This window comes from Labrus bergylta, chromosome 7 (assembly GCF_963930695.1).
Source record: "Labrus bergylta chromosome 7, fLabBer1.1, whole genome shotgun sequence".
In the NCBI taxonomy this organism is placed as follows: Eukaryota; Metazoa; Chordata; class Actinopteri; order Labriformes; family Labridae; genus Labrus; species Labrus bergylta.
The window spans coordinates 24,861,230-24,883,166 of record NC_089201.1 but is presented as its reverse complement, the minus strand read 5'-3'; the positions used below and the strand labels follow the sequence as shown (position 1 = coordinate 24,883,166).

At 39.1% G+C, this 21,937-nt stretch overlaps 1 protein-coding gene across 2 annotated transcripts; it reads left to right on the top strand.

Annotated features, from left to right (window-relative positions):
- Positions 1 to 1,238: 1,238 nt before the first annotated feature.
- Positions 1,239 to 21,751, top strand: pkp3a (plakophilin 3a). 2 transcript variants are annotated; one of them, XM_020658980.3, is made up of 15 exons: positions 1,239 to 1,376; positions 2,629 to 2,720; positions 5,885 to 6,056; positions 11,224 to 11,312; positions 11,904 to 12,670; positions 13,673 to 13,796; positions 14,687 to 14,891; positions 16,185 to 16,359; positions 16,841 to 16,958; positions 17,055 to 17,219; positions 17,315 to 17,497; positions 17,599 to 17,752; positions 18,935 to 19,130; positions 19,262 to 19,349; positions 20,576 to 21,751. In XM_020658980.3, the coding sequence occupies exons 2-15, from the start codon at positions 2,712 to 2,714 to the stop codon at positions 20,615 to 20,617; spliced, it is 2,487 nt and encodes an 828-aa protein (XP_020514636.1). In that variant the 5' UTR covers positions 1,239 to 1,376; positions 2,629 to 2,711; the 3' UTR covers positions 20,618 to 21,751. The 2 variants fall into 2 exon arrangements, with proteins under 2 accessions (XP_020514636.1, XP_020514635.1); XM_020658979.3 differs by lacking the exons at positions 1,239 to 1,376; positions 2,629 to 2,720 and having other exon boundaries at positions 5,760 to 6,056.
- The last annotated feature ends 186 nt before the right edge of the window (positions 21,752 to 21,937 follow it).

Sequence of the window (21,937 nt, the reverse complement as noted above, 5' to 3'; positions counted from 1 at the left end):
AAGTAGAGATTTACATTTTGGCAAACAAAGTAAATACATACATGTTCAAGAGTAGACTTTAGTATAGTATATATATAACATGAATTAAGTCCTTGTTGGGTCTAATATAAATGTTTTGTGTATTTTTTAGGAACCACTTAAATATTTGACTAGATATTTGTATATGTAATGTCCTACCCTCTGTCTGTGTGTTGCTTGTACGGTTTGTTCGGCTTCCTGCCTCAGGAGCCAATGGGCAGAGGGGAGGAAGCAAACCGGACCTTAGCCTTGAAGATGCTTCCTGTCTCATCTCATTTTCCTCCTCCCTCTCAGGCCTCCACCGGCTGGTTTTCTTTTACCTTTGTGTTCTTGTTTGCATGCAAACCTCATCTGCATGCTGCAATTAACACTCATCTAATCTCATGTTTGGTTTTAAGTCAACAATCAACTCCATTATTTTTACTTTAATTCATGTTTGATTCTGTCTTCAGGGGGAAAGAGAAGAAAAAAGTTGATTCGCTGAGTTCAGGGTCACAAAATATTCTCAAATTTTGCTCAATTTTGGCTCCCTGCTGAATATCTGGAGAATCCTCTTGTTCTTTGTTTACAAAGTATTCTAAATTTTACCCCTCAGGTTATACTACAAAATTCTTGTCCTTATGTCACACTGCTGTCCCTGAGATACTCTTACCAAAGCCAAGAAACAGAACTAAATAAAGTGACAGATGGGCTTTGCTAAACTGCCTCAATCAATAAATTATTTAAAAATGTAAAATGATGTGAAAGTGGTACTTGTGGTTATACATCACCAACATGATCTGCTCCTCCCTTTATTGGACATAAAGAGATTTATAGTGTGGGCCTTAACTCAAAGTCTAGCTCCCTGGCACACAACTTTTCTGTTCACCTTTAGCCTCTTTGCCCATTACCAAGAGCAGATATATACTGTAAGAATTGATGGGGTAAACATAGTGGAGCATTAATAGCTTGGGTGCTAGATATTTCCCTGAGGAGACGGGTTAGACCATAAAGAGCTTAACGGAGTGAATATTGGACTCCGGGCTTGGACCTTTTATGTGCTATTGATGGATTACCTTCCAGGCACAATCCTAGGGCCAAAAGGCCTGCCCACCTCCCGTTCCCCATATACCTAAGCTTCTGATTGTAGACGTCATATATTTTGCTGGTAGATGATTCACAAAGTGGTGAAAATTTCATTATGTAATACATTTGATACATACTCGACTTGAAGCAACTTACGATACAATACGATGGCAAACGATGAGGTACCACAGGATGAGGCATGATACAATACAATCATGTACCGAATGATACAGTACGATAAGAAACAGTACGACTCGGATAAGATATGGTATGATACAATATGGAACCTGTTGGTGAGGAATTTTCTAAATTATATTGATTCATATAGAGTGAATAGTGATCACATGTGTTGTTTCAGTTGTGTGTGTCCATGTGTTTGAGTGTGTCGGTGTATAATATAATGTATAGATATTTGTTGGAGGAATACATTTTAGTAAGATCAAAAGGAAAAAAGAACAAAACAAATAATACAATTTAACCACTGAAAACATAATTTCATTCTGGAAAAGTCAATGCCCTCCAAATCCAGCCTAATAATGGTTTTTAATGTTTTACAATGCTACAACAACTTGCTTATTTAATACAAAGTAAATCATTTCACAGGCTTACTCTGTTACATATAATTGTAAAGAGTCCTTTTGTATTTGGAAGTGTTAAGTAAAGAGGTGTAAGTGTGAATCTGCTGTGGCGGGAAGCTTTGACCTCCCTCAGTCTAAAGTGTGAACATAAAACTGAAGTTCAGGTTGAGTTTTTAAACCTAAAACTTCAAGAGAATTTATCACATATCTCCACAAGTCCATTTTTTCACATGACTGCTCTTTTTGTCTCTGCAAATCTAGTAGGTATTTGAATCTATTTCCAAGTGAACATTTTTTAAATTAATTAGTTTTACTTTATCTTATTTTTTTTCGTTATGCCATTTAGTTGTGGAACATTTCCCCCTTATATTTCAGTGTCTACTTTGGGCCAAGTAGTTTAGCTTCAGACGGTTGGCTCCTGACGCATATGACAGCAGGCAGAACAAGGTTGTCACTCTCGCTCTCATGCAATCACTCTCTCTCTGACGCACATGCACGCATAAACACACGCACACGCACACACACACACACACACACACACACACACATTACCCTGAGTCAATAACCTTAAGGCTGCTTGCTGGTGCTCTGTGTCTCTGAACAGGCTGGGAAACACAGCTACTGGTGATCTGCTGACTCAGTGAGTCACCAAAGATAAGTTGCGTTTTACTAAAGAAATCAGCTTTATCATTCAGTAGCATCTGCCTTAATAAGTCTATTGAGCAACTTTATAAAACCTCCCTCCATTGTCCTCGAAGACCTTGCTCTTAAGAGAAAACTAAAAATCAAAATGTGTGTTTGTGTCTCGCAGTGTGTGTGACAGTCTGCCATGCTCAGCTGTACACACCCTGTGTAGTCATTCTCTCTTTTGACTCATCGCTTTGTTTCTTGTGTGCCCTGCATGTACCTGCCATTTCAGGGCGGTGCCTGAGTCTATAATATTTGATACTTTCTAATGTCCCACCAGATCAGATCACCTGCACAGACAAGCAGATTCAACACATCAGAGAGGGAAAACCTTAGACAACATCTACAATCCATAAAGATTCAATGGTTATGGTGAGTGAAAATTCATGATTTAAAAAAAAAATATTTCTCACTAGCTGTATCATAATTATTGCTTTTGGAATAATTGAATAATAATTTGTTTACTGAGAATTTACTTATTGCATTAAGTGTCTGCATGTAAAGCTATGAGTTATTGTTTTAAGTTTGCTGCAACAATGATGGGTGAGGAAAAATGTGTGAAAGTGAAAGGTTGCTTTTCAGGTTTTAAAGATAAAAGTAAAGAAAGGTTGGGTTCATGCCTCAATGGATCTCCAATTGCATTAGATTGAGTGTAAATCAACTGTGTTTGTTCTCCTTGGTTCAATGAATTCTTCAGAGATGACATGCTGTCTAAATAACCTTTAGACAGACAACAGTTCATCCCTTGTTTTCTGCTCAAATGCATCCAAATAAAGGAAGGAAGTCAAGCATAAATCTTGTAAACAAATTAATTCAAACTAAGAATATTTTATATAATACAATTCAATTAGAAAGCAATGTTTATTCCACTCCAACAGTTATCATTTAAACCTTTAACCAGACACGTAGACACCTCAGACATGCAGCATGTACCCATGATTCATATATCTTGTGTATCGCTGCTGTGACTCATAGCTACAAGCACAACTAAAACAAACCTGATAAAACTGAGGTGTGGCTCCAACATAATAATAGCTTGAGCCTGCGCCACACCTTGTAACAGTCCTACATTCAACATGCTTAACGTCATGTACAAAATTGAACTTAAATTCATGCCAATTTGTAAAAACAAAGCTCTAAAACTAATCTCAGCTCAAAGGCCTTCACTGCTGCACACTTACTGTACGTAAAGTTAGGGTGATATATACATTTTAAACCATTTTAACAGATTAATACTGACTGCAATTTCCGGTAGTTATGTAAGAGTAGTAACATAATTTCACATTGCAAAGCCTCCTACAATATGTCCAAACAAAAAAATAAATGAAGGTTTGTTTTTGGGCTTTTGATTTGTTTATTGTAGAGATAGGACAGTGGAGAGTTGGAAATCAGGAGAGAACCAAAGGGCAGGTTTGAACCCATGTCCAGGACTACAGCCTCTGCACGTGCTCTAACCACTAGGCCAACAGTGCCCCGACAAAAATTGACATTTCAATATATATTTGGATTTAAAAAAACATGTAACTAGATAGTAAATGTTGAAAAATGTTTTAGGTCTGTTTTGTGGATCAATGAAAGATGAAGATCAATGGTATGCTGTTCTTTCTTTCTTTAATGCAACATGAGTCAAGTGTTAACATTATGAAATTGTTTAATATCAGAGGTTCCAAGGTGTAGCACACGCACAGGACTGCATTATATTAAGTGTTGCCTTTAGTTATGTGAACAGGTTATTTTTTTATGTTGTTCAGTGACTTTTTCAGACTCAGTGCTTAGCCGTATAAGAAACAGAAATAGGGACTGTATACAGTATTGCACTTTAATAAAGCTCTTTTTTTGTAAAACTAGACAACTAGTGGGGGAATATGTGCTCAGCACCTTTAAGTAGTTTTGCATAAAAGGCCTACCATCTTGTTTGGGTTAATACAAAACTTGTGTTATAAAAAAAAAATGTATAGTCAAGAGTGAGTTATCTGTAAATCATTTTTAACATTCACTGGATAAAGATATAACTAATTTGGGGTGCCGGTAACCTAGTAATTGTGCCGCCTCATCGCAACGGCCATGAGTTTGAATCCGACCCGGCCCTTTTGTTTCATGTCATCTCCCACTCATTTTCTGTGTCTCATCAGCTGTGCAATCCAATAAAGGCAAAAATGGCCCTTAAAACGTTTTTTTTTTTGAAGATATAGCTAATTGGATGTGCTTGATATACGATTGAGTGGTGGAGCCAAAAGTAGAGTATTGGTTTGTATTTCTGGCCAAGATATAGCGGAGTTGAAGTTTAAAAATCTTAGAAAATGAATACTCAGGTAATGTACAAGAACCTTAAAAGTAACAGATAATGTACTTGGTTACATCCCACCAAGACAGCAGTGCTGTAACACTGGGTGACATGTGACATCATAGTATTGATGAATTATAGGTAAATGACTAACTGTAGACAGAAAGTTTATCCCTGTCACACCTCATTATTAATGTCAGTATGACTCCTCTGACTAATCACAGACTGTTACACACAGCTGAATGACAGCTGTTTAATCTGTTAGATCACACTTTCACTGTCTAACACTGAAAGACAAGTTAACTGTTTTTTAGCAGCATTAAAATAACCCACTATAAACTTACATTAAAAAAGGGAAATCTCTTCCCAACATTTGGAAAACAACTCATATAGTTTTCAAGCAGTGATGAAGTATGAGTATTAAAAAAATATAAAATAAATATTCTACAGTATTACCAGTTAAGGACCTGCATTGATAACTTCACCTGGGTAAATGTATGTCAGTTATCAGGAAATGTATTTAAGTATCAATAAGTAGCGCAGACAGGATGATTAATCATACTTTATTAATATGATAAATTACAATACAATCAATTCAATATTTAAATTATAGCACTTTCTTGCTGATCATTATGAATAATTACTTTTCAATTTGAATGCTTTATTAATTAATCTTATCTGAAAAATACATTCAAATTATTTTGTTAAGAAGCTGAAAAAAATTGTTTCCTCTGAACTGGAGTTAATAAGGCGAGAGGTGAATGGAAAAACAAAAAGCCTGTGTCATCATTTTTAGAATTGGACTCGGGGATGTTGAGATCTAATAATTGTTTTACAGGTGATGCAGTCATGCCCTGCTTTAATGTATTATGTAGCTTTATTTAGGATATTGACACATGAACTAATTTGTTCCTATAACGTTCAACGGGTGGAAAGTTTGACTCAACAAAGAGATTTGTATCTAAAAGAGGAGCATCATCTTGAGTCGCTCAAAAAAACAAAACAAAAAAATAACCCGCAAAGAAGAAGAAAAAGCAGAATAAGCACCACCTGTGGGTCAGGTAGTTTAGTTGCGGCTCACGAAGCTCCTCCCCCTGCTGGGCTGCAGCTGAGCTCGCGCTGACTTCTCTCTGAGACCTTCAGATAGTTTCAGCTGCGCAAACAATTACAGACGTCCTGCTCGCCTTTCTTTTCTTCTCTTTTCACAATGAGTACCGTGGCCTCAGAGAACGTCTTTTTGTCCGCTTTACAGCCAAACACCTTGGTCACCACCTACGGGCTCCCGTCCAACTTGGGGACTGGGAGCGCGTTGTCGGACGAGGAGTCCAGAACACGGCGGGTGCAGCAGCAGGTCCAGATGAGACTGGCCGAAAAGTCCACACTTCCGCGTCAGAATGGATCGACCTCAAACTACGCCATGTCAGGTAAACACAAACAAGTCTTACTGTGGTGGAGCAGGCTATTACACTGTCTTAATATTCGCGTTAAGAGCGCTAGAGAGTTTGAAGTCAAACCACCTTGTGTCCAGTCCGCTCAGGTAGGCTACAGTTACAGGTGACGGAGTGTCTGACTCCAGAGTGAAGTTTTATCACCGCCATGTAGCTGAAGCCCTCATCGGACTGCTTAGTCCTCTAACCTTGTTTTATTTGGCTTAAGTCCAAAATTTTTTTTTTAAGGGGCCGCAGTGAGGAACTGTGCTAAAAAACATCAAATAATGGGCATTCCTCACAGCTGCGTTGTTATATTCCTATTTTTCTGAAAAATCAAACAGACCCAGGTCAGGTGTTTCCCTTTTGAATTACACCCAGCATGTAGGTTGATTATTGAACTATCTATTGTCTCAATTCGTTTAAAGTATAAACCCCTTGATATACAATGTTGACATTTTCAGAGAGGCCTACCTTCATAGTCAGATTTCTTAGCCTGAATGTTTTAAAGTTATCCTGGATGACTTAGAAAATCAAATAATTTTCCCTTTCGAATACAAAAGACCTTTTTTTTCTTGCGCTCAACAAACAAATTCCTTTTTACTTAAGGTTACTTTCTCTTTTATTTTTAATTTCACTTGAAGCCAAAAGTGACTCAGACCAGTTAACAACTTTCACTATCTTACAAGAGTGTGCATGCTTTTATTTTGTGTGCTTTTTTTTTATTTATTTTTTTTTTACTTCTGGCGTTTTTGTGTGTGTGTGTGTGTGTGTGTTGGATGTTTGTGTGCACGCTCATCCCTGATACATTCCTCTGGATTTGGTTCTTGTCAGCTCATCTGGGAATGTGTCTGTTCAGCTGCTTTGCAGATTTGTACCAGATGAACCTGAGCTGAAGCTTCGTCTAGGAGCGTCCTACATCTCTGTGTACCTGCCCATGAGTGAGGGTTAATGTGTAACAGGCCCAAACAAGAGCTGCTTTCATAAACTCCCCTGATAGCAGACTGACATGAAAGCCTCCCCTCTGTCTGCGGGGTTGGGTTTCAGGTCTTACTCAGCTTTAGGAGGAGAGAGAGTTCTGGAGATACCTGTGAGATGACGGTTTCGTGAGAACCAGCTGTTGTATTGTCTGGTGAAAGACCTCATGTTGTCAAACATTGTCTGTCTGTCAGTCAAGGTTTGGAGTTGGATGAGTTGCTTGTCACGGCTGAATTAATGTTAAAAGCTTCACATGTACTCCGCTGACTAAAACTTGTGCACCTGGTTACTGTTGCTTGATGCGTGAGGACATTCCTTCATGTCCCATAATTCATTGTGTTCCCCCCAAACTACAGCGTGTGGACTGTGTTTGTTTGACCTCAACGTTCAGGCTTGTGTGGTAGCAGAAGAAGAGTCGTTTCTCACTCTTCTAGTTTAAGCATTTCCCTTAGGCGCTGACAAAGACTGCCTCAAAAGAAAAACACACTGTTCATGACAATTTACTGACTGGAATGTAGAGGGACATAAAGATAAAGATAAACCTTATTGATCCCCCATGGGGGAAATTTTTTCATTACAACAGCTCAAGAAAAACAGGAAACAGGAATATAATTATTAAAAACATAAAGCACCTTTTGCTAAATGGTCACTGTCTGGTTTTACCCTCATTTTAGATGTCAATGACCTCTTTCACTCCAAACATTGCTACACTTAATGAATATTTGGCTGAGCAAGTTCTTTTGCTATCTCTGTGCCCTTGGCTGTGCCTGGGGGGACACGTTGTGTTCCATTGTTTTTTGAAAACATCACAAGAAGGATACAATAACTCCTGACAGAATAACAGCTATCGTTCATTTCAGTGGTTTGTGGCTTCAAAGAAGCTCATTATGGACGCCTGAGCACTCACAGAAAAACACCCAGAAGATTTGCCTGAAACGCATCCTCTATCTCTGCATCTAAAGGACGACTGCATTCATAGAAATGATTTACTGGTGTTCACGGGTGGACAAGTCTGAGCAGAGAGTGAGAGCGGGAAAAAGAGATGTTTGTGGGAAGTCTTGGCTTCAACACCCAAGTTCATTTGCACAAGACAAATGACTGAAAAAAAAAAAGGTTCAGCTTTATCGCTGACGTAGTAGTTAAGGTGTGTTTTCTGTGTTGTTAAGGTGTGTTGGGCGTTGCCAGGGTTGGGTTGGGGCCAGGCTCTTTACCAACTGGTTTTGGTGTGTGTGTGCGTGTGTGTGTGTGTGTGTGTGTGTGTTTGTGTGTGTGTGAGAAATATGTGGGAAGTTCAACTCTCCCTCTCATAAAGTAGGGCCAAGAGAGGCGTCAGGGGCCCCTTTTACATGAAAAAACAAACCCTACTTCTATCAAGACGTAACATGCAGATGGACTTCAACAGCAAAATCTTTGGCTTTAAACAATGTTTCCTCAAAGTCGATTGTTTGATAACATGAGCTGAACTTAAGTTGAAATTTGGTTGGCATTCTGACATTGTGAGTTTGGACTCCCTCATTGCAAAGGCATTAGTTAGTTTTGAAATATGATCTGTGTGGCCTGGATTCAATACTGATCACTGGCTCATGTGTCTTGTCTGAACGTTTCAAGATGCTTTGAAGATGTTCAAACACTGTCGGCTACTTACCTGTTTAATTGTGCTTTCTTGCTCAAGGAATCGGTGTGTTGCTTAGTCTAAACTTTGATCCAAACCATAATAATAAATGAAATCATTAAAAGTTTCTTTTTTAGAGATGTTAATCATTCATGGAGAATGAATCGCTATATGGCGTTAGCGTTTCCTCAGGGAAACCCTTCAAATTGACATATTTGACATATTTTTTTAAACCGCTTCAGTAAATCGCGATTGGGATGATTTATCTGTTGATCGCTTGATGTTCATGCAGTGTCATCATCAGAGCAATATTTAATTCCCATACCTATATTATGTAACAAAATACCCATGAAGCTAGTATGTCCCATTGACCTCCTTTGTAATTGTGTAAAGAGCTGTAAGCATATTAGCACGCGGACATGCTAAACAAAGATGATAACCATTCTTTACATACCTGCTAAACATGAAGAAACAAGCAAAGCAAAACTTGTAAATTCCCCAAATACCAGGCTTATAGTTAATTAGCGAATGTTAACCTGATAACTCACCAAACCAGAGAACAAATCAGAGAAGTAAGCCTTCAGGTATATCAGGCAGAAAGTCATCAGGAAATCCTTTGACCATGTAGCATATTGAATGACAAAAAATAGGATTTGTGTGGGCAGCAGGCAGGGTTAATAAGTGAGTGTCCTTAACAATTGGGCCTACTGTTTTAGACCTTTGTGTTTGGACCAAAGGCCAAACTTGACTGCTTTATGTACCAAAATCCTGCACTTTTCTTACATCTTCCTATGATTTGGTGTGCTGGTGTGTTTAGCAAATGTTTGGACTTGTGAAATGGTGATGAGTTTAGCTCGTGAAATGACTTGGTTACATTTGAGAAAATAATATGGTTTGTGCTGAATAATATTTTGAGTTTTGGTTTCACAAGTGAAAGGGAAAGAGCCTTCTTTACAAAGCCTGAAGCTTAACTCCTCCTGCCTGCACCAAGATGTGTTAGCATTTGGTTAAAGCTTAGCAAACTATTAGCACAGCTTCAATATGGCTTGAGTAAGTTTATATCAGTGTAACGCAGCTGGAACTGCAAAAAATATTCTCTGAAAGTCTGTTTAAGTCTTCTGTAAATAAATTACAGGATTTAAAATGAATCCCGATGGAAAAAAATGATGGAACCAGAAACGCATCCTGTCGATACAGTGCAGTTAGTAGGCTGGATGTGCCTTCAGTTGACATTTGAGCTAATGTCGCCTAAGACTCCAACCTTGGTGAGCATTTTGTTTGATAGCCGCCATCATATTTACCACTCTCCGGTTAGGTCACTCTCTTTTTAGAGCAAACTTTGTCACACACTCTTTGCTGAGAGGGTCGAGTGCATGTCTTTGTGTGTCAGGCACGCTGCTGCTCTCAAAGTGAAAGGTAACCAGAGACTCAGAGCTGGTGACTGGTCAGGTCCTGCTGTTTTTCGTTGAATATTTAGTCCTCAGTGTGACCTGACACCTGCTATTCAAACAGTACAGTATGTCTTTCATGGAGGTCATTGTTGTAAATAAAGGAGGCGTGACACCTTGTTAAAGATGAGATTAAATCCATCTTCACTCAGTGTGTCATTTCTTACATACAGATTCAGAATTAGACTTCCATAGAATTGATATTTTGAAGAAAAAGGTCAGTCTTGGTCAAGTTCTTCAGAATAGTCACCTCTGTTCTACTTCCAGATAAAACCTTTATTCATAAATTTTATAAACTTACATTGATAAAAAGAAAAATCCCCATATTTGTCATTGCTGAAAGATGACATCAAAACTCGCCAAAAAAGTGCTCTTGACCTCTCAGTCGTTGTTGACGTAAACGTTCAGGAACACAGTCAGCTGCTGAGTCAAGCTTCCAGGCTGAGTGGCGTTAGACACTCCTTCCTTGCACAAATAGAAATATATTTAAAGAGCACATGGAGCAAAAAGATGAAAGGACAGGCTCCAACACATTTCAAACACATCAAGACAATGCGTTTTGCTTTTAAAAGTGGGTATAGTTGTCTTTGTGTTGTTTTTGCCTGAACATGTTTGGAAGTTCATCTGACAGAAATAAAGCGTCAACTTAAGTTAATACATAAACTTTGTCATGATGTTTTAGTACTAAATCCCATAAAGTGCAGTACATTTTTAACGATTAAGTAAATGAAGTTGTGACAAAAGACTAAAAGATGATTCTAACCTAAGATTTCAGAGCAAGAATAATTTTGATCCATATTCAAACGTTTTTTTTTTTCAGTATTTAGTATTTTCTTTTTGAAAGCTTCTTCTGGGGTTTCACATGTAAGTCGGAAAGCATTAATATAGTTTTAATTTACTTGAAATGGACTTAAAAAGTGAGTCTTTTCTTTAAGGATACACATGTACCTTTTGGAAAAGAGCAACAACATGTTTTTTACTCTGTGTAATTTATTGCTTATTTAATACATAATCAAAGAAAAGATGAAACACTTTTTTCGTCTTTCACTTATACCTATTTTATTATTAAAGCCTTATCTAAGTGATACTGGTGTTAACTTATTATTGTGTCTCTTCTTTCTTCCAGACTACGGTGGTTCTTCAACAATGAAATATCATACCTTCAACCCGGGCTTCACCTCGAAATCCAACTACGTCTCCGGCTCCAGAACAATGGTGAGCACTGCAGCATTATCTCTCTCTCTCAGCACGTATAAGCACATCCTGTGGAAATAATCAGATGATCATGTAATGTGTCACTTAAATAGATCTTCTAAAATAATACCTAAACACAATCACTGGCCCCTCTGCTGGTGTCAGGATGGGTCAACCCTGGATGCAGTACTTGTGGTATTTCACAGTAGGCTGCGATGAGATCAGCTCAGGGTTTTCAAGTCCTCCCTCTAGATTCCTTTATTTTAATGATTCAACAGGGCGACACTTCGTGCTGCAGATGTTTCAGCTCTGAGCTAATAAGAGAGCTTCAAAATATTTTCAATGTGTCTTGATATTATATTTTATAAATAGTTATAAAGCCTTCCTCTCATATCTTTAAATAATATTTGGATATTAATCCAATCCGACTTCAAAAATACAAAGGTTCTGACTTTTGTTTTTGTCAGTAACAGTCGTTACTCAGTCGTTAGTCGCTATCCAGTGACTCACAACAAACTCACCTACACGTACATTTCCCTACAGCATAATGTCTGAGACGTTAAACCGCTTAAAGATTTGCTTGTAACTGAAACTTCCTCCCCACATCCGCAGGGTCCACGTATATCTCAGAGGACGGGCTTCAGCGCCCAGTCTGCAGGCCCAGACCTTGCCCAGATTAACCGGATGAGTATGGGTGGTGCAGGCGCTGGGTTTAGGGGTGGAGGTGGTGCTAGTTATTACCAAGAAGACATTCGCATGGGTGGCTACCAGGGCGGTGCCAGGCAACGGAGCCATGTTGATCCAGAGACCCTTTCTATGCATGCAGTCAGGGCGCACACAGCGCAGGTAAATCCCTGGATGGTTGACAACAGTGATGCTGGCAGCCTGATGTCCGACCGAGACGCCACTTTCAACCGCCAGTACACTCAGAGTGTCAGCAACGGCTACAGCAGCCAGATGAGGCAAGGAGGAGGCCCCATGACCTTTCAGGCTCCCATGCCACGATCTCTTAGCGGCACTCTCTCCCGTGGCGGGGGGATGGCAGGATGTGAGGCTGAAATCGTTCAGCAACACTCCTTCAAAGGCCCTGCCCACCGCACCATCAGCAGGATTACAAACCGAAACCGGTCAAACATGGGGTCCGTGTCTGGGACCATGCAGCAGTTCTCAGGTGGGAGCCTCATTGGTGGAGGAGGGGACAGAGTGGACAGAGGGTTCATTGCATCTGGAGTGGCCTCTGGTTCCCAGGGCAACCTGATGCAGCGCCAGGGGACCCTGTCCCGCACCATGTCCATCAGAAGCATGCAGAGTGTGGGCAGGGGCATGGATATCTACGGAGGACAGATGGAGATGGGAGCTAGCATGGGCAACCTCAGCGGGTAAGTTACACATGAACTCAAAAGTCACGTTCAACTCATGTTCAAAATAGTGATTTTTAAACTATATTTTCATTTATTAATACTATTTCTGGCAAATCTGTAGTGTTTGATGGTGTCTTTGTGTACTTGTGACTGGTTAGCTGTAATGAACCTCGTTAACCAATTGAAAAAAAACAGAGTACATGTTGCTGACTGATATAAGGAGTGTGGGGGTTTTCTATAACTTCTCCCTTGTCAAAAAATTGCAATTAAACCTGAACACTGAACTCATACTGCTAACAAGCACTATATGTGCAAAGCCTGATATACAGTAGCTTAATCATCAGTGTCTCTATTGTCCAATAACTACTAATAATACATCAGTGAGTTTTTCTTGGATTTATCTCAGGCATACCATCATGCCAATGTAAATACGTATTATCCCAACAAATGTGTTTACTTCAGTTCTGTGAGTAATGTATGCTTAAAAGCACAGTTTCAACCAAAAAAAATAAAAGAAACCATACCAGCCTTTTCACAAAATGAGAGAGATGACAGCGCTACTCAATCTGGTGACTCAGTTTGTTGTATAATTCAGCATGTCTGCGAAACTTCTGCAAATGTGAAACGCCAATATGTAATGCTCAGGAGGTTCTCGTAAGGGAGTGCGTACTGGGTAGAGCGTATTTCCCAAGAACTGTGGATTGGGAGGTGGCTTCATAGTGGCAGGACTGGTTTCGGGTGTGGCAGCTTAGTTTCAGGCCTCACATTTCACACATCCCACAGCGTGTGGTTAGCCGAGAAGATTTGTAGACCACTATGTGATCTGGAAGAAAATCAACATGCTGGATTTTGGAGACAAGAAATAAATCATCTTTGTATAATTACTGTGGCCACTCTGTTGCTTTTCATTCAAGCATTCAAAAGATATATTTTGTGCTACCACACATAACAGTAGGGTCATTACATAATTAAATGTTTAAGATTCTTTGTTTGAATTGTGTTTGTTTGTTTATTCATAAGGATCAACTCTTTGGACATGCACACTGCTGTGCAGAACCTGGGCGAGCCTGATCCTGAGCTGCAGGTTCTGGGTGCCGCCTACATTCAACACGAGTGTTACAATGACAGCGAGGCCAAAAACGAGGTAATTGATGATAATGATGAAACTGCTGTTCTGAATTCCTCTGGGTGTCTCTCTGCTGGGGATAAATATTTTTCAAGCAAGTGAAGGAATCTTTCTAGTGGCATGAAACAACTACATTTTTCCTTTTGCTCTTCTGTTCTCTACTTGTTCCACATGTCGCCCAATTTGTCATAGCAGTAAACATAGCTGGACTCTGCCCTGAGTAGGTGTTGAATGGCAGACATGCAGTAGAGATTAAAACTCTTATCTCACGGTGGCTCAGTCGCCTGATTTGGCTCTGTGCTCAGTGCTTGTTGAGGTTATTTTCAGCTCTGCGTATACAGCGTCTTGTGAGTAGATTTGGATTAGTGTTTAATGAGTTTACTGAAAAGTGATGCTGATAATTGGATATTAAATGGAATAGAAACAATAATACATTTTGGTTAATAAACCTTTTTTCGGTTCTTATCACAAATTTAGATAAGATTTTCTAAAACATTTTTGTGGTTATTGTGACTTTACAACCAGCTGATTGGATTCTGTCCAATCCAAGATTATTTTAGCATGACGGGAAACAGCCGAAAAAGCTAACCTGGCTCTGTCCAAAGAAAATAAAGTTATCCCAGTAACTTATTCACCATGGATGTTGTTAGTTATCTTCTAACGCTCTTCAAATAGGAAAACAATTGAATTTCAAAACAAAACTGTTGAATTAATCCTCTTAAGTGATGATGTCATGGCAACCTCTATTATTGGTATAAAAAAACTCAAGTAAAAGTTACTGCAGCTATTTTTCTACAAACAACTTGAAACTTGAAGGTTGATATCACATATGTATTCTACACATAAGAGGTAAATATTAGATTAAAGATAAACGCATCCTAAGCAGATTTCCTTTTCTCCTTCTCTAGGTGCGTCGCCTGAAGGGAATCGGTGAGCTGGTGAAGCTATTCAACTCTGATAGCCAGGAAGTGCAGCGGTTTGCCACCGGCGCCACACGCAACCTCATCTATGAAAATATGGACAACAAGGTAGCCCTGATCGAAGAGGGCGGCATCCCACAGCTGGTGGAGGCGCTGAAAGAGAATGACGATGAGCTGCGCAAAAACATCACAGGTAGGAAAACCCAGATCGCAGTCTAATAAAATAACAAGACGAAACAAGCAGATCTCAGGCGGCTGCTTCTGGACTTTTGCCTCAAGTGAAACAATGAATGAATTCAATTCTTTCACTACTAACTTGCCTTAAAAATTGCCATTTGCAAGCTGTAACTAAAATCGTTACTAAGAATCCAGATTACAATAATTTATGGAAAAAATTGTCACTTTGATTATGTTTTTTTTAGATGACTTTTTCTATTCTTTGTTTTCAGTGGACTTTTGTTGTTTCTATCACAGTTAAAGGCTTCAGTTTGTTTCCTGTGAACTCATCTTTGTCACCCTCACACACTCATAAGTTTGTCTTCTGCCATGAATCACATTTGTCTGTCTCCAGCAGCCAGTCATAATTTCTCATAAATTCACTTGTGACTGAAGACTCATATAATGGAGGTTGCAATTCCAACTCCAGTTGTGTAGATGAACACGTCTGAGTGCATATAGAGTAGGAGGTGGGGCTGTAGTCTTTTCCATAGGGTGTGTGAAGGAGGGGGTTAAACAAGTCAGAGGGAGTTGTCTGGGCCTGCGGACTAACAGTACATGTGCCTCTCCCTTTTATGAGTGAAGGCCTTGTCACTCTTTCCTTTGAGCTGTTACACCTTGATTTGTATCTGTGAAATAGCTAAATACTCATGTCAGCTATCGGTAACAAAGCAAATGTGCATGTACAGCTTTTTCTAGGGAATTTGCCAAAGTGTTACACATGAGTCGTATCCTTCCCACAAAGTACCAGCTTGTGTTTAAACCTTTAATACTAATTTAAGTTTCTCTCATAAGCTTTAAACGGATTTCATATGTCTTCGTGTTTTAGGAGTTTTTACACTCCTGCATTACAATTTTATCGCTGCGGGAACAATTCAAATAAATGTATTCGCTTTCTTTGCTCAGAGTTGGAAGAGGAAATAGAAAACACCTGTTTAAGGGTGATAACAGGCTTACCTTAGGACAGAGCTGGACTATCTCTATGACCTGTGTACAGTCTTTTTGCTAAACTACACTAAACTGATGGTCATAGCTTCATACTGAAAGGACAAGTATGAGACTGGCAAAATTTCCAAAGATATTAAAACTTCCTCTTTTAACTAAGGTTCCTGTAAGTCATGACAAATAGAAGTTATAATGAGGTCGTCATTTACAAAAGTCAGCGAATACAGGTTGAGAAATGAAACCTTAATTAAGTCACAGTGATACGCAGGACAAAAAAAACATGTATGACGTGTAGCTGACACTCTTCTGGTGTGTGTATGTGCAGGTATCCTCTGGAACCTTTCATCCAAAGACAACCTGAAGGAGAAACTGGCTCGTGAGACACTTTCTGAGCTCACTGACAAGATTCTAATCCCTCAGTCAGGCGGCGGAGAAGCAGACTACATCCAGCAGTCCCCGTCTGAGACAGAAATCTTCCACAACACCACAGGATGCCTCAGGTGCACATCATTTATCATTTTATATTCTCTCTATAGTTGTATAACATGTTCCTTTGTTCAAATTAATTTCTTTCCCCTCGACCTGTGTCCGCTTTTTCTCTCATTTGCATGTTGGGAACTTGTTCTGTCTTGCGTCAGCTGAAAGTTACTGAGCTTTTACCACACCCATCACTTTTTCAATGTTGTTTGGGTCTCTCCAGCCTCGAGTTGCTTTGGGTTCTGCTTAGTTTATGCTAATATTGGAGTGGTTTAATCTCATAGTTTATAAAAACAAGGGAATTAGGTACAATGCTCCATTATTTTCTTAAAAAGATTTCCTTTTATGGCATATTTCTGCAGCACAGTGCTTAGAGTGGAAACACCCTCCCACACTTCTCTTTATTTACACCATCTGGTCAAAGTAATGACACGCTTGCTTCCTTTTGACTGACTTTAAAAAGAAATCCCTCTTTGACCCCTCACTCCCTCTGTGTGTGCTCAGGAATCTGAGCTCTGTGAGTGAGAAGACCCGTCAGCTGATGAGAGAAACACACGGCCTGGTGGACTCTTTGGTGAGCTACATTAAGCTCTCCCTCGATGACAACAAGGGAGAAGACAAGGTGAGACAGTAAGCTGTGGAGCTAAATCAAAGCCACTGTTACGGCTCCAGTCTTGTGTATTTATCTGTGTGTGTGTGTGTGTGTCTTTTATCCTAGGGTGTTGAAAATGCAGCATGTGTCTTGCGGAACCTCTCCTACCAGCTCTACAATGAGATGCCTCCATCTGCCATGATGCGCCTGGAAGGGCCAACTAGAGATCAGGATTCAGGAAAGGGTGATGCCATTGGCTGCTTTACACCTCAGAGCAGGAAGGCCAAAAATGTAGGAACATAAGAGATTTACTTTTGAGCTTTTATGTTCTCACATTAGACAGTATGCCTCAACGCTGCCTTCTTGTGTCTTCTTCCCTCTGACAGAAAAAGAACCAGAGTCTGGCCACTTTCACAGAGGTCGCCCGAGTGCCAAAGGGTGTGGAGTGGCTGTGGCACCCACAGATCGTGGGGCTGTACACCCGTGTTCTGCGTGATTGTGAGATTAACTCTACCACCCGCGAGGCCGCTGCTGGAGCGCTGCAGAACATTACTGCTGGAGACAAGAGGGTAAGAGTCCAAAATCAATTATCTTACATAAAAAATTCAAATGCAACATTTTAAGTCTTTCACGTAGTCTCTCTCTCTCTCTCTCTCTCTTTGTGCTGCAGTGGGCGTCAGTCCTGAGCCGAGTGGCTCTGGATCAGGAACGTGTGCAGCCTGTTGTGATGGACCGCCTGCGAACTGAGCGTGATCTGGAGCTGCGATCTCTCACAGGCTTCCTCAGAAACTTGTCTCGTCATACCACAAATAAGGAGGCCATGGGTTAGTCTTTGTTTTTTTAATCCTAGCTAGTTTTAAATAACTGAATGTCTCTAGGTATTCTGTTAATTTTGTAGGCCTGTTGTTAATAGTTTCAAAATAACTTTTTATTGATTTTTTCTTCTTTTTCACAAACACCAATCACAAACGGCTAAACACAGCATTGGTCTGCACAACCATCATGGATGAAACATATAGATATGAATAGAAAACAAGAATACAACCCATAGTTTCCTATTCAGAATTTAAATATTTACGATGGAGAGTAGGCATCTTATCAAACATGGTATGAATCCCCCTCTTTGTTACTTCAATGACTTAAAATAAAGGGGTGAAAAATGTGTTTGTAATTTGTTATTGCAGGATTCACAATTTAAAATTTGTTCAAATTCTACGATTCAGTCAGGTCAAAAACAAATAAGGTAAGCTAACTTGCATAAAATAAGAATCAGATCTAAGTAAAACTGAAATCTTTCAAAACTGTGATACAAATGAGAACTTATCAAGACTGGGGCGTTTAATCTCTGTAACCATTATCTGTTTTGTTTGTTTTGTTGTTTGTTTGTTTTGGTATTGAACAAAAGTTCTTTACAATGACAAATGCAAGAGTTCTATTTCACTGCTGGAAGAAGCAGTTTTCATGAAACTGCGCTGTCTGTGCTGTAGAAAGAGGTTTTTTTTTTTTTTGTTAGTGCAACATGAATAGAGTAAACAGAGATATGGATGTATGTGGTATTTCCTGTATTTTGACCTACCCCAAACCAGAATACGCTGGAACTGTTGCCTTCCCAGACCCACTCTGTGGTTTGTTTATCAAAGTTTCTTTGCAGGATCCTGACATCCAAAACTTAAGCCTTTTCCCCTCCATACATGGCCCACATACTTGAAGTACTGTTCACTATTACCTGTTTGAAAATACTCAAAGTTTCCTTTTAAGTATTAACAATGTTGGGTATTATCATTAACAATGTAACACTCAAACCCATTGTAGGGTTGTGTTATAGAGGCCTGATATTATAAACATTTGAAAACATCACTATGACTGCCATTGGATTAAAAAATACAGAAATATCAATCAATAAAACGGTATTGGAATTTTGCAGCACCAGATCTATTTCTAACAGATATGATTGTGAAAGTGGGTTTTAAAAATATTATGCTAACAATACTGTTTGCTTTGTCCAGCCACAACAGTAGTTAAGCACCTGGTGACCAAGCTGCCTGCAGACGGACACCAGAAGGAGCCCTCCAGCGAGGTGGTGGTCAACATCTGTGGAGTTCTCAATAACCTGGTGACCGGCAGCTCTCTAGCTGCCAGAGACATCGCCTTCTTTGATGGCCTGTCTAAACTGGTCGCAATCAAAAACTCAAATGACAACAGGTGAGATGTGTAATGTGGCATTCGTTCAACATACTTTAAAAAAAAAAAAAAGAAATTGCACTCCTGTTTTGAATGTTACACAAAGTGCATTTGGCCAATTTGTTCATTTTGAGTGACTCTTTTGTTTCCAGTTCTGCGAAGATGAAAGCAGCCAAAGCAGCAGCCACAGTTCTCAGCAACATGTTCCAGTACAAGAAACTGCACAGCACATACAAACACGTAAGAGACAGCTGACATGAGAGGGGAAAAAGGAGCAGAAAAATCAATGTTTACACATCTCATACATCAATACATCTCAGTTTGGAAGAATGAACTTCTCTGATTGTCAAGTTTGAGCGGAGTAGTCTTTTAGTCTTAATAGTATCCATTGAGATGTATTTAAAGGATTCTTTCAAATTGGATTGCTCAAAGTTAATTTCTTTTGTGTATAATTTAAGTTGAATGTCGTTGAAACATTTTAAAGGCACAGATAGGACGGATGTAAAAAATGTATAAAGGCATTGTTATACATGTACAAAAACTTAATGTATATCTGACTGTATATGATTCAGCCTTTTTTTCTTTCAGCCTAATTGTTCTCATGCTTGCTCACTATAGTCATGTTGTACTCTTTTATAAAATATATTTAAAAATACCAGAGGGAAACATGCACAACAGAATTTGTGCACATTTGTTTGTTTCACTCAAAAATGTGAAAAACTTCTTTAACAAGATTCACCTGGCCACAAACAGGCAAGAACAACAAGCACTCAAAAACACAAGCTCAGTGGAAAAGCTTTCTCTTTTTGCACCCCACCCTCATTCTGATATCTGCATGTGTGATTGTGCCTGAGCGTAAAGAAAGTGAGTCTAAGAGATAGTGTTTGTTTGTGTGTGTGTGTGCGGCATGTGTGAGATAGATTACGTCCCTCTCCCTCGTCATTTGGAAGCATATGTTAACAACCTGTGTATCTGTGATGTAGTTCACAGTAATTCTGCTTTTTCAACACACATACAAACACCAGGTTTGGTTCAGGTGCATCCAGGGTTTGGGCAGGACCAGGTCCCTTTTTGCAAATCCAAACTTGCCGCTCCCTAAGGGTGCGGTGTTTAGCTTATTTCAAGTAACAAGTGAACAAGTCCTGACAGAACAAAAAATGCAAGGCAATGTTAATGCTTGTCCTACAGCTTGGATTTAATTCCGAGACAGCGGAACCATCTTTGTAGATGTTGGTACAAAATAGAAGATGATAAAAACACTGCACGCATCTGCATCACTCTGAAATCGTTTGCATTGGGCTGTTAGCTCTGAGGTCGCTCTAGGTCAAATTCCAAAGTAGAGCGGCTTTGGTTTGACACTTACATGATGAATGGTATTTATCATATTTGAAGAAGAACTTACACGATCATGCTTCTGTGTCCTTACAGTGTTATAACACTGACTTTTCTGTTTCTTTGTTTTACAGAAAGGGTTTGTGAAAGGGGATTTGGTAGACATGGCAATCTGAATCAGCGGAGATCTGCACCCATCCAGCACCCATATGGAAGAAATCCTTTCAGACGTATTTGATGAAATTAACTCTTCATACTATTCAAAGATAATGTAGATTCACATCTGATCTGCCATACTTTGAGAACAATGCATAATTGATGGAAGAAGAAGCGATGAAAGGACTTGTGGATTAAGTTTGACGGACAATGGATGGACTCTGATGTGTGCACCTTAAGTATATTGTCTTTGAACACTTTTTGTTTTAGTGTGGAATCAGGGATTTCTCATCTGTCTGAGCTACTTTTTATTCTGATCAAACTGAAGCTGTTTGTGTATCTGCTGTTTAAAAACTGATGATGAACACACTTATCTTCTCACTGCTGCGTGTCTAATGTCATGAATGCAACATTGCAGTGCTAACACTGCACCTTTGTAAATAATGCTTCTACTTTTACACAGAAATGATATGTATTTTACTCTAGCATTGTACTTTGTATTTGATAAGGTATATATTAGATAGAGATGTTTCTAATGAGCTAAGATTATAATATAGTTATAAATGAATGTAAACTGCAGGAGATTAAAACTGTCATTTAGAAGAAGATCATAAGAAGATTTATAAATGTTGGGACAATGACCGTGCCTCCAAAGTTGACTTTGTATTTGGTAATTTGACTTCCAAACATGCAAATTCTGTTTTTTTTATAGAAAGAAATACTAATGATTAACATTTGTAGTGTCTTTGTCTGACATCAGTCAGACCTCCATCATATGTTTCTTTATCTTTAACAAACTGTTATCTGCTGTTGTTCTGTTTTAATAAATGATGAGTGATATACACAGGATATAGACCTGATATTTGTTCAGTACTTCAGGTCTATGTGTTCATAAATGACCAATTGTAAAAGGCGTATCTCTCTTCAGATTGAGGCCTTGTTCAAATGGATTTAAATTGGCAAGTCTATTGATTTCATTGTTTTTGTGTCACTTGTAAGTATTCAAACAAAAATAATTTGAACTGTAAATATTTCTGCTGTGTGAAAAAAAATGGTAAGCTTTCTGGGTGTTTGAAAAGACAGTTAATAGTTGTATTAAAAACCAGCAGATGCTGGATGTTTTCCATCAAATAAATAGCAAGATGTGGAAGTGATATCATTGTCATTGAGAGTTTTTCTTGTGTGTGTGTGTGTGCTGAAACAGACCGACATGAATGTGGTGAAGTGTCTGCCACTCCCTGTTTACATATTTGCTCCTGCTAAGACAGGAACAACAGGAGACGTTCCCTACTGCGCCCTTATTTAGACGCTTATTTCAAAGCAGGTAATCTTTGCTCTTA

Bases quoted from the DNA above. Each gene is read 5' to 3' on its own strand.
- pkp3a (XM_020658979.3), top strand. From the start codon at position 5,840: ATGAGTACCGTGGCCTCAGAGAACGTCTTTTTGTCCGCTTTACAGCCA. The intron at 11,313-11,903 runs GTGAGCACTGCA...CCACATCCGCAG, and splicing joins TCTCCGGCTCCAGAACAATG to GGTCCACGTATATCTCAGAG. The intron at 16,360-16,840 runs GTGCACATCATT...GTGTGTGCTCAG, and splicing joins AACACCACAGGATGCCTCAG to GAATCTGAGCTCTGTGAGTG.